The sequence below is a fragment of the Marmota flaviventris genome, chromosome 3 (genome assembly GCF_047511675.1).
Source record: "Marmota flaviventris isolate mMarFla1 chromosome 3, mMarFla1.hap1, whole genome shotgun sequence".
Taxonomy (NCBI): Eukaryota; Metazoa; Chordata; class Mammalia; order Rodentia; family Sciuridae; genus Marmota; species Marmota flaviventris.
Window position 1 is genome coordinate 75254290 of NC_092500.1, and position 13419 is coordinate 75267708.

General features: G+C 36.1%; 1 protein-coding gene across 1 annotated transcript in view; it reads right to left on the reverse strand.

The window, feature by feature from the left end:
• Positions 1-43: 43 nt before the first annotated feature.
• Positions 44-13419, reverse strand: part of LOC139705084 (mucin-19-like) — a 61230-nt gene continuing 47854 nt past the window's right edge. Inside the window, exons 41-52 of the mRNA XM_071609289.1 lie at positions 12389-12427; positions 11180-11272; positions 10878-10952; positions 9030-9125; positions 8357-8443; positions 4778-4843; positions 4103-4189; positions 3821-3871; positions 2916-2990; positions 2474-2572; positions 334-432; positions 44-126 (exon numbers count right to left, since the gene is read on the reverse strand). Coding sequence (XP_071465390.1) covers positions 44-126; positions 334-432; positions 2474-2572; positions 2916-2990; positions 3821-3871; positions 4103-4189; positions 4778-4843; positions 8357-8443; positions 9030-9125; positions 10878-10952; positions 11180-11272; positions 12389-12427 — 950 coding nt within the window. The remainder of the gene's footprint in view (positions 127-333; positions 433-2473; positions 2573-2915; positions 2991-3820; positions 3872-4102; positions 4190-4777; positions 4844-8356; positions 8444-9029; positions 9126-10877; positions 10953-11179; positions 11273-12388; positions 12428-13419) is intronic.

A 13419-nucleotide genomic window follows, 5' to 3' on the forward strand; every position in this document is an offset into this window, starting at 1 on the left:
TGAGCTAACAGCTCTCACATCTGCTGCCTGGATTTTATGCTCCTTATTCTCCTTCAGTACCTGCCCTTCCAGAAGTGTTTTCACCAGCAGAGACAGTGGTGGCTGTGTCAGCTCTTCCACTTGTTCCTAATTAGAACAAACATGGTACCTAATGTACAGAGAGCTCTGAAGAACTATTTCAGGGCCTTTTTTTTTTTTTTAAGTTTTATTCTAGTCATTAGTTCTTCAATGTTCTCCATGGTTACCTTTCCTTCTTCTCATTGTCACACTCGGGGATCCTGACAAAAACTATCATTGAACCCTGTCATCACCCATAAGGAGGCTCTGTCCTACCTGCTGGGCTTTCAGCACTGGTGGCCCCAGTGCCTGATGGTCCAGATGTGCTGGCCCTGACTGCTCCTGAGGTGACTCCTAGGGACTTTCCTGTTGTACCTAATAAACACAGTAGCAGTAGTTGCAAATTATGCTAGTTCCTCTAAAGGAGGAGATTGGGAGATTAAAGGCAAAATTTCAATCTTCTTGTACATTTTCATGATTTATCTAATGGCATAGGTTTTTATATTTGTACCTATTTCATAGGCACTAAGTGCACATCCTGACTACCCAAGTCTCCTGGGCTTATAGGTCCAGTCCTGGGCTCCCCAGGTGAGCTGCCCTCTCCCCTCCTCCTCCCTATTAGGTATTTGGCCTTCTTTTCCTCCTTAAATTTATTAAAAAAAAGAATTTCAAATTGCTTTAGGAATTAACTGAATTCATTTTCCTCATAAACATCCTTTGAGGCAGTCAACATGTTCCTCCTATTTATCAGATATGGTTAAATAATCCTACTGGGTACTCACAGGTAAAGGAGTCGAACTCAAGCACTCTGTCCCTGACTATTCACTCCCACAAGTACTCCCAAACCATCTTAGGTAACAGACCTATTTTGTAGTGTTCAGTGTATGATAGATGAATACTTAGAACAATTTAGAACAATGCTATTACATAAATTCAGATATGAAATGAAAAGACCATATATAGTCACCCAACAGTTAAACCTTGTTGTGCTAAACTACTACATTTCCAAGTACTTGTTGTGTGTTTTACTTTTTACCATATCATGGACTTTTAATAGTCTGGGAGTCATACATTTCTGGACCTAACTTTAGGTAACCCTATGAAAATTACCATACTCAATGCCTGGTAACCCAAAGTGATCACAGTTTAACATGTCATTATTACCCAAGTAATTCAGATACAGATTTTTATGATTGGAAACCAAATGGTCATCACTCTAAAATTTCAATTAGTCGCTGGTCTAATTGGAATCACCCACTTTCTTGATTTTCCTACTAGGTATAAACCATATTATTTAATGCAGTAATTTGAATGTAAGTAATAGCTTATTCAAAACATTATTTAATAAGTTCTAAACTACAACAGTATCTAAGTAAAATAAGTGAAGGGAAAACACAATGAGGCCATGGACTTGTTCATAGCATGAAGAGAAGTCCCGTGCATACATGAAAAAATACCTATTAATGCTATATAAAGATTTCATTAATCTTAAAAGCAATTAGAAATATTTAAGTGTGGGGCTGGGATTGTAGCTCTGCAGTAGAGCGCTAGCCTAGCATGTGAGAAGTGCTGGGTTTGATCCTCAGCACACATAAAGATAAATAAATTAAATGAAGGTATTATGTCCAACTACACCTAAAAAATAAATATTAAAGAAATATTTAAGTACTTTATATGTATAGTCAAAGGTGAATTGAGCTTTGGGAAAGTCATTCTGATATGACATTGATGGAGTGTAGACTCAAAGGAGGGTTAAAAAGAATGGGAATTGTAGAGAGACGCTTCTCCAAGTTGAGCATCAATTGCCTAAACAACTTAACACAGTCTGCTGGTCTCCACCCCAGGACTTCTGATTCTAGCCATGTGGACCTAGACATATGACCATCTAACAGGATCCCACAGGATTTCTATACTACTTGCCCAGAAACCACACTTTGAGTACCATGTTGTTAGAGGAGATAGGTAAGCTAGAGAGGACTCTGTCACTCTTATACCTGGTCCCTTTAGCAAAGGTTTTACTCAGAGTACAGTTATTATTGATGTGAATCCCAGAACTGCCTATATGGAGTATATATCTTCTTCATATCTTTGTTACACCTGCTTAAAAACTCTATCATTTGTTATTCCATTGTTGGCTTCAGCTGTTATATCTGGTAACATTCTAGTTCTTCCTGATGAAGGACAAAAAAATGTAAATAATTGGTTGTAACTAGTGCACAGAGGCTACCAACTATCAGATAGTGGGATTATATAATAACAATGTGAAAATTTTACAAAAGCAACATGATGAAAAGCATAATTACATTTAAAAAGTAATAACTCTGATATTTAATTTAAAAATATATATTTGCTGCACAAAATTGATCAACACCGGTTGATTGGTATAAACATATAATTTACTCTGAACCAAGTTTACCTGCTGTGACCCCAGTACTAGTGAAGCCAGGGCTCAGTTTTGTTGTGGTGCCTTCACTTCCAGCTGTGGAAGAGATTGTAACTGAAGTTTCAGCAGTGTCTGCAAAAAACAACAAAGGAACTTCTCACCTACAGTCTACTTGAACTGTATTACCAATGGGTAATCTAACAGTCCATTCTCTTCTAAAAGGAACAAATTGAATAGATGCATCCAGTGACTTACTACACAGAGTTGCCTATGACATTTTTCTAATATTAATTTCTTGAAGATTTTGATTGACTTAATACACTTTTTTAAAAGACATCTTTCTACATTTTCAATTGGGTCAACTAGGTCTTCATACTTTCATCTCAACTACTTTGCTTTAAAATAAGGAGGGTTCCCATGAATAACTCTTCATTTTGAGTAAAACCAGGACCTCTAAACACCATCCTCTGCTCACCTGAGTGCTCTTTAGGTGATGTCACTTCAGTGCTTGGGGCTCTAGTTGTTTCACCAACTGATGGTCCACTAGTTCCTTTTAAAACCAACAAAATATCATGATCTTAATAAAGTGGTACAGGTAATGTTACTCCCTATTTTCAAAATATCTTTCATTTATTTGTATATGCTTCTCCATTTCTATTTCAATGGTTCCAAACATTGATCACATAATCTTATACAACTTAGCATCCTTTATTAAGTTTATTATTTTGCTTATCAATAAGATCCCTTATTATCTACTTCTTTAATGTTCACATATTAGAACCTAGTAGTTCTCACTTAGGCTGCATTTTAGAACCAACTGAGTCTGTAAAACACATGCATGAATGAATCCTTTTCCCAAGGTTCCACATTCAATGATTATATGAAGGAAAATTTTCAAATTTTTCTGCAGTCAATTCTAATTTGTAGTTAGAATTATAGCAAATAATGGCCCCATTACAGACTTATAGTCTCAGAAGGTCCAGATCAGAGGTCTTGGATGTCCTATAAACATACTCAAAGGCCCACAACATTGCATAAGATTGTTGAAAGACCATCTGATCCAGTGGGACAACTGCCACCTGTTAAAGTATTGGTTAGGAATTGGGCTCCCTCTCTCCCTAATAGTTCTTTCTATTCTTCAGCATACTTCAGAGAAAAGATATTGGGATTTACTTCTACTTTCCATTTTATACCTGAAAATGCATGGAATTCTCCCTCATACTTACCTAATTTGCTGACAGCAGAGGTTGAGTGTCAGAACAGTGTCATTTACAAAATATCTTAGAAATAATTGAGGATTAAAAATTCTATGATACAGGAAACATTCTTAAATCATTGTCTGGTCACACTGTATGGACGAAATACCCAGAAGCCAAATACCTGAGTCTCTAGGGCTGGCAGTGGTAGAGGCTACAGGCATTCCTGTGGTCCCTGGAAACAAAAAAAGGTGCATATTGGGGGTGCATGTTATCCCTGCCATCCCTATGAGTATCTGTGATTCTCCAGAATAAAATAAAATAAAGCATATGATCCCTTTAATTTCCCTAGGCCAGAAATCTAACCCCAGTAAGGACCTGATTTCACAGACCTGCATCTGATGCAGGAGGGTTTGGGTATAGACAATGACTCCTGACACATCATATCCAACCTGGTGGATCTCACCTGAACTTGTGGCTCCAGTGCCTGCTTCTCTAGGAGTGCTGCCACCTTGGGCTTCAGGGGTTACTCCAGATGATGTCCCAGATGTTCCTGATGTTTATGGGAAAAAAATGTCAGCTTAAGAAAACCTAAAGGAAAATCTTCTTATGAATATGACCTCAACTATGCTTTCTTGTTCATTTAAAATGATGCATTTATCTACCCTATGGACTTCTTGGAAATCTGAAGTTTGTTTCTCAAAGTAAATGAGGCAACTGTGATAATGTACTGATTCCATTTAGGTATTATTTATTAATAAAATATAATGATCATATAGATAATTCAAGGTTAAACATCAATGTCCTTGACTCTGTTCACTGAAATTGTCCTGGGATCCAGTTTGCATATTTTCCCCTCTTGATCTCCATCTAACTTTTGTCTTGTCTGGGTGGTTGTTAATTTCACCCTTTCCCAATTGGCACTGGGTGAGACCAGTTTGTTCTTTCACCATATTGCACATTGCCTCTAAAAATATACTAACTGCTACACATATACTTGTTGACACATTTCTGATCTTCTGGAGATTTGGCACCACCTAAATAATAGATTCCCCAAGAAACCTTTCCTCTGACTAAATTTGAGCACAAAGCTCACATGTCTACTATCTGGAATTTTATACTGCTAATGCTCCTTCAGTACCTGTTCTTCCAGAAGTGTTTTCACCAACAGAGATGGTAGTGGACGTATCTGCTTCTCTACTTGTTGCTAATGAGAAAAACAGTTATTCAGTATAGATAGGTATAAAGAAAATACTATTTTAGGATATTTTTTTGTTTTATTCTTGGCATTATTTCTTTCAATGTTGTCCATGGTGACCTTTCCTTAACTCATTATCACAATCTAGGATCTTGCTGAAGTTTGAATTGGACCTCATCACATCCCCCAGGTTCTCTCTTCTGTGGCACAGTGCCTGATGGTCCATGTGGGCTGCCCTTGCCTGCTTCCAAGGTCGCTCCCAGGGATTCTCCTGTTATACCTGATAAACACAGTAGCTGTGCTTGCAACACATGCTAGTTCCTCTGAAGGAGGAGACTGGGAGATTCAATACAAAATTTCAGTCATCTTGTACATTTTCATCATTTATCAAACCAACTACTTGCTTTGACATTCATAGTAAAATGTATGTCCTGACTACCTGAATCTCCTGGATTTACAGCTGTACTGCTCAGTTCCCTTGGTGTGCTGCCTTCCACCCCACCAGATTTTTGTGTTATTAGACTTGAAGTTCCTCCTAATAAGAGCAGTGTCATTTACAAAATATCTTAGAAATAATTGGGGATTAAAAATTCTATGATACAGGAAACATTCTTAAATCATTGTCTGGTCACACTGTATGGACGAAATACCCAGAAGCCAAACACAAGCAATCTAACCCCCAAACTATACTGTATTCCTTGCTTCTCAATGTTCTGTGCAAAATAGATTTCTAACATGTGCTAGATGAATTCTTTGGAAAAAAGTCACAAAAGTGAATCTAGAATTATAATTTTAAAAATTCACAAAACACAAGCGTTTATTCAACAGATATAAGGCATTATGTCAAAAAGATATAAGGTCATTGTTTCTAAATGTTTGCTTTCTGTTCTTATTACATCATGGAACAGTAACAAATACTTCTGATGGCACCCATCTGAGAACCAAGGTTTGAGTATCCCACTCACAACCACAGTGTGTACTGCCTGATAGATAACAGACAGACGGCTGATTGTCATTACGCAAAGTTCTACTGGTGCAGAATTTAGAAAACATAAGCTCAGTGACTATCACACTAAAATTTCTATCAGTTTAAATCTCATTGGAATCGACAAGTCTCTTAATGCTTGCTGAAATCAATTATCTTTCACCCCAAGTCGAGAAAACTGCTATGGGGAAATAAATATAGGAAAATAAAATAAGGCCATCAACTAAATAATATATATGTAAAGAAAAGTCCCATTTATACACTAATGAAATGGCTTTTAATGGTATATAAAGAAGATTTCATTTATCTTAATAGCAATCAGGATAATTGGGTTTTATGTAGTGGAAAGACAAGATGATAGTTGAACATGGGGAACGACATTCTCGAATGGTATCCATTGGATTGTAGAGTGGGAGGGAAGTTGGAAAAGAATAGAAATGGTAGAGAAGTGGTTCCCTACTGAGATCAGAATAAATTGTCTAAAGCATTTGTTAGTATACTGTTTTGAGGGTTCCATTCCAACAGCTTCTGATTCTGATGTGGGCCCTGAAATGTGTTCTAGTTACAAGTTCCCCTGCAAGGCGGATGCTGGAACAGGAACCATACTCGGCAAGGGAAGATTCACTATATAAAGGACTGCAGAGACCAGATGGAAATGTTTTACCCTGAATCAGAGAGAAGGCCAATGTGAAGCAAATGAGAAGACACTTTTGATGTCCTTAAAATTATAGACTAATTGCTTATGTTCAGGGATAAAATAGAGCTTGTTTTTTTTTTTTTTTAATTTTCATTTTTTTAGTTGTAGTTGGACACAATATCTTTATTTTATTTATTTATTTTTTATGTGGTGCTGAGGATTGAACCCAGGGCCTCGCACGTGCTAGGTGAGCACTCTACCACTGAGCCACAATCCCAGCCTATTTGTTTTTAATCAAATTACCTGTGGTTAAAGAATGTCAGTCTTTCACTGATGAAACTAAAAATAGTTAAAATTTAGTCAATAATGTACGAGGACAAGCATGCTTTTCTTAGCTTTTGTCAGACATGAACTCTTATATGCAAGTCACAGAACTGGGGAGTCAGCAAATGCCATGAGATTTAGCAGTCTAACACTGCATTGACAGCTTAGAGGCTTTTATTATTTTCATACCCCAAAGAAATAATGATATGTAACCACCATGATGAAGGTTGAAAAATTTACATATTATGTGAGTCTAATTTGAAGTTTTACTAAGCCATAATGCTCATCATTTTATTCATATCTAAATTTAATTATTAATTTTTCACAAAGTCATCTGTAAGTAACTCTGGTACCTGGTCCCTCTTACCTAAAACTGCACTCAGGGTAATTTGTTGCTGAGTAGAAACAGATGACTGTGGACGTACACTTGGAATAAAGTATTTGAGTTATTTTCTATCTCATCTTCTTTGTAGTCTGACTCCATTAAAATAACTTATTTATTATTGCAATATTTTATTCCAACAGACTAAATTAATCTGGTTAAACCTGCCCGAGTTCACCTAAGATTGTGACATATTATTTTCTCCAATATTTTGGTTTACTTACTGCTTTGAAGAGGGGCATGGTTCTTATAAAAACACCCTTCTCAATTTTGATAGATTCATTCTGCATCCTCATTCATTTTCTCAACTACTTTGCTTCAAAATAAGTAGAGTTCCCATAAATGACTCTCCCATTTGACAAAAACCTGGATCTTGAACATCATTCTCTGCCCACCTGACTTATCTCCAGGTGATGTCAGTTCACTGTTTTGGGCTCTAGATGTTTCAGTAACTAGTGGTCCAGTAGTGCCTTTCAAAGTAAATGGTACACATACATTAGGACCTTTAATAAAATAGAATGGCAGAACATGGTTCTTGCTCTCTGCTTTCAAAATGTCTTTTGTATATTCATTTATACTTCTCTGTTTCTGATTCACTCTTTCTAAAAATTGATCATACAATATTGTGTGATCATTAGAATTCCTATGTGTGCCTATTTATTTGTTGACTTCAGAAAAACTTGTTTACTTATACAATAGTAAGATATTGGAGCCCAGTGCTTTATAACTCAGGATGCTTATTGGAACCAACTATGAAGCTTTCATGAATACTTACATTTGGGCCCTTCTGCCAGGAAAAAAAAAAAAATGAGAGTCAATTAACTTGAAGAACCTGGTACCTATTTCAAACTTTTCTCTAATTGATTCTAATTTGTAATCAGGATTTCTAGACCCCATTCAAGACTCAAAGCATTAGTATTTCCATGATTGGAGCCCTAGTATCATTATGATCTAATACTCAGGAATCCCATGATTGCTCAAGATATTAGAAATATCATTTAATTCAGACATTGTATCGCTACCTATAGTACATTGCATTACTACCAATACTGTTGGTAAGGGACTGAGTTCCCTATTTCAAGTCTCTTACTAGTTCCTCTATTCTTTGCCATAGTACAGAGAAAAGAAATGGGGAAGTACTTACACTCCCCCATTTTACCCCTGCAAACTCATGAACTTCTTCCTCTAACTTACCTGAGGTTAAGCTTGCAGAGGTTGAAGCTCCTGTAGCTGAGGCTGAAGGACTGGCAGTGGTAGAGCCTGTGGTCACTCCTGTGGTCCCTGGAACCAAGAACAGATTTGGAGGCAGGGAAGTGTGCATGTGACTCCTGCCATTACCATGAGCATCAAGTTCATATCTTTTCCCCACTTTTTTACCCTTTTGTCTTCTATGTCTGCATGTATTAATCCCTCCCTTTAGATGTGAACTGGAGTGGGAAAATGTATGTTTCCCAGTGTTTTTGTACTTTTCACAAAGATTCTAACACAATGGTAGGTACACAACAAATATCTAATGTCCATTTCTGATCTTCTGGATACATGGCATTATACGATCTTGTTAAAGATTGAATTGGACCCCACCACATCCCCTAAGAGGCTCTGTCTTGCTTGCTGGGCTTTCAGTGCTGGTGGCCCCAGTGCCTGATGGTTCATAAGTGCTGTCCCTGCCTGCTACTGAGTTTGCTCCCAGGGACCCTCTTATAGCAGTAGCAGTGCTTCAACATATGCTAATTCCTCTGAAGGAGGAGATTGGGAGATTAAAATATAAATTTTAATCTATTTTCACATTTTTATCATTCATTCAACAGTCTACACATTTTGGTATTTGTACATTTTTAATAGGCACTAATTGCACATATTTACTTACCTGAGTTTCCTGGGCTTGTAGACTCAGTGCTATGTTCCCCAGGTGTGCTACCTTCCTTCCCACTAAGTGTTGATGCAGTTGGGCTTCCTGCTCCTCCTACATTAAAAAAACAAACAAACAAAAAACACCATTTAACAAAATGCTTTAGATATCAATCCATTCATTTAGCCTTGTTAAAAAAAAATCCTCTGAGGCAAGTAGCATTATACTTATTTCTGAAATGAGTATAAGTGACTTGGTCCAAGGGCACCCAGTTGGCTCATATCAGATCCAGAGGGCAAACTCATGCAGTCTATATCCAGACTACATCTCTGTACTTCTCAATCTGTAACTCAAAACAAAATTCCCAGTCTCTCTTGTCTTGATATTTTGAAAATGGTATTAGAATAGAGAAATGAAATTATTGAAAATAAGTGATGCAAAACACAGATTTACCCTGTAGTAATAAGAACATTTTGTTGACTTTCTATTTCTCTAAATGCTTGCTCTCTATTTTAGTTCCCATCACATCAAACACCAGTACCTCAGTTCTGGGGATGCCACCCGCTGAGCACTAACTACTATTCCAAACAATTATACATGGTGACTGAAAACAAAAATACATAGCTGATAGACTTGTCATTATTACCCAAGGGTTTCTGATTCTGATTTTAGGGGCTTTAAAGTAAATGATCATCACTCTAAAATTTCAATAGTTTAATGATAAGTTTCTTATTTTATACTTCTCTATGTAGATTATATATTTCAACTATTTTTAATGTGAATTATCTTATTTTAAACATATTTATCATAAATTGAAGTCAAAATAATTCCTCCTAGAAAATAATGTAGAAAAATAAGGCCAGGGATTGTTTAATAAATACATAAAAAGAACCCTCATGCACACACCAAATAAATGGCATTTAGTGGTGTATAAAAGAGTTTTAAAAGATTTATCTTCAAAGCAACAGCACAATTAAAGAATTTTAATTAACGTGATGATAGCTGAGTTTTGTAAATTTCATTCTATTGTTCATTTACAGCAGAGTGCAAGCTGGACATGAATTTGGGAAAGAATGGAAATGATAAAGCAGTGGTCCTCTATTTCCATGAGCAACAACTGCCCAAAGGACTTATTAACACAATGCTGAGCCTTTGCCACTTGGGTACTGTTGTTAGTTTCTCAGCCCATGAGATCAATGGCGCTGAAATACCTGGGTGTTGATGTTGGCTAATTTACCTAAGCTTAATTCAGAAATTTTAGTGTGCTAGAGAACTATATCATTGGTATGGTTTGGATATTCCCCATGGTGTACATGTTAGATGCTGGTCTTCAGGGTGGAAGTACTGGGAGGTGGTATGTACCCTGTTAGAGGCAGAGCCTGGGGGTAGGTCCTTAGGTCGACAAAGGAAGATGCTGTTAGGAAGGGATTAAAGTAGTTCTCCTGAAAGCTGGTTATGGAAACCTGAACCACCATGATCTTTGTCTTTATGTTATGTTGCTCCTGGGTGGGCTCCACCATTGCCATTTACCATAAGTCACCCAGCTGAAAGGAACCTCACCAGAACTGAGACTGTGCAGGCATGGAATATTTGAACCCCCAAATCTGTTATGTAAATATACCTTTTTACTTCATAAATTCTCCTGTCTCAGTATTTCAACCAAGAGTTGACTAATAAAATCACTATCTTATTAATATGTCAATATTATCATTAAATTTTCCCAAAGTATTCCAGTAGACTTATCAGATATTATCCACCCATTATCTAAGATTCTATTCAGGGCAGAGCTGTTGCTGAGTAGCAACAAAGGACTAGTTGTGGAAATACACTGTGTAATAGAACATTTGATCCATTTCTTGATCTCACCTGTTGTGAAGGCTGTCTCACTTGTACTCCCATTGCCAGCTGCTGTGGTTACAGCTGGAGACTCTCCAGTTGTCCCTGATAATTGTTGAATAAATAAACCCAGGTCATGGGAACACAATTATAAAAAGATACATACAGATTTTAAAATAAATAATTATAAATAAAATAAAAAGCAATACAGAAACACTAAAATATTACCTATAAGGAATCATCATTTAAGTCTGATATTTGATTTAGAAAGATACTGAATAGGATTGCCTCAAACCATTCCTTCCTCTGGGACCAGTATCCTTTGCTCTTACCTGTGGTGACTCTAGAACTGGTGAAGCTGGGGCTCGGTTGAGCTGCGGTGCCTGTACTTGCAGCTGTGGAGGTGATAGGACCTGAAGTAGAGCCTGAGAAGAACATCAAAGTAACTTCTCACCTAAACTCTACTTTGGACATTATTACCAATGATCATCTACCAATAAGCTCATATATCAGTAAATATAACAATGAATTCAATGACTTTCTACCCTGAATTCCCTATGATTTTGTTTTAATATTCTAATGTTATTTTCTTGGAGATTTTGGTTTTATTAATACCTTTTACCAATTTTATTAATTTCATCTTTCTGCAACCTACATTGGGTCATGCCAATTCTTAATATATTCATCTCAATAACTTTGCTTTAGAATAAGCAAAAACTTACTGCCTAACCACTGCTACTAAAGGCTGATAATCACCATGATGAAATGCTATAATGAAATAGCTGACTGCTACTTTTACACCTAAAATACTTAAATGAGTTAATGTTAAAATTTATATTTTATATATGTATATATTTAGTGTATATAAGTATATGTATATACTTATATACACTAAATATATACATACATGTATATAAGTATATATATACATATATAAATACATATATAAATGTTTTCTTTCAATCTATATTCTTTTTTTAAAAAATGTGACTGATTTAGTACTCTTGTAATTGCTATATTAAAAACTAATGATAAGAGGCTGGGGTTGTGGCTCAGTGGTAGAACTCTTGCCTAGTGCACATAAAGCATGGGGTTTCGCCTTCAGCACCACATAAAAATAAATTAATAAAAAAAGATATTGTGTCTATCTACAACTAAAAAAAACACGAGTGACAATGAAGAATAAAACCTGGAAACCAAATTATATGCAGTCTACATAAACTGATCAGAAACAAGTTAAACTCAGTTTTGTTTTGTTTTTTTGTTTGTTTGTTTGTTGTTGTTGTCTGATGGGGATTGAACCTAGGGCCTTGGGCTTGCGAGACAAGCACTCTACCAACTGAGCTATACCCCCAGCACCTAAACTCAGTTTTTAAACATTATTTAATATTAGTGGGAAAAGTCTTATAAACTACTTGTTTGAAATACTTTTTCAGAAGCCAAACTCATATATATTATGACTTACTAACCCCAAGTTACTAATAATTAACATTTCTAGGTTTTTTAAATCCCCTGTTAAAAATGGGAATTAATATACTGACCTGTAAGAAAAGGTTCAGTGAGATGAACTAGAGTTGTTCCTGATAAGAAAAACAGAGACAATGTGAATTTTTCTAGCCTCAAGGGAAAAAATACTAGAATGATTATGTACCTGTTAAATAGTTCTCAATACAGTTTGTGATATATTTAGACTTCTGGGTTAACTTTTATTTCATTTTAAATACAGTGATATACATTATGATGTACTTCCCAATGCATATTGTGTGGTTTGTACAGTCGTACACACATACACTGAATCTACTAAAATGCAGAGTAAATGTAGTAAATGCTTAATAATGATGACAAAATCGATTCTCTGTTAAGTAGAGGCTAATTTTACCATATGATTCTTCAAAATCCCTCCATTTCGGATGTCTGCAGCTTGGATTTTGTTTTTATTTAGCATTTAGTTTATAAGAGTTTGGGGGAAATGGAGAAATAATTTTTTTTAAGATTTGCTTTTATTCTGTAACTGTTTCATGGAAATAAATTTGAAGTTACCAATAAACCCTACTTGCAAATCATCAGTAAACTCCTGAAGGAAGAGGTCATGTTTGATCTTTGTACTCTGATTGCTTGCCCAGTGCCAGGACTGTGATGGGAATTCACTATAAGTTTGTTAAGCAGTCGTGTGCTTAAAAACAAGCCATTATAAATAATGAAGTATCAAGTATTTTCTTTATTTCAGCCTTAATTCCCATTGAAAATCCCTGGGAATCTATTGTTTACCTAATGTAATAATGTCACTCTGCAATTTTACAGTGTTTTATAGCTTTAAAAAGAGAAGCTGCTCACACCATCTATCTGATCCTTATTCCTGTCCAAGCACACTAGCCTTTCAATCTTTCATACCTGCCACTTGAAGCTTCTTGGGTCAGGATCATGGTTCCTTTTCCTCTTCCTCTAGTAAAACCTTCATTGATCCAATTATCAACTCAATCATCTTTTCTCCAGCCCGTCTTGACTTCCCTGACTTGATCCATTCCATGCCTAATTAGCCCTCCATTGGTCTTGTTATGAATAAAATTTTCAC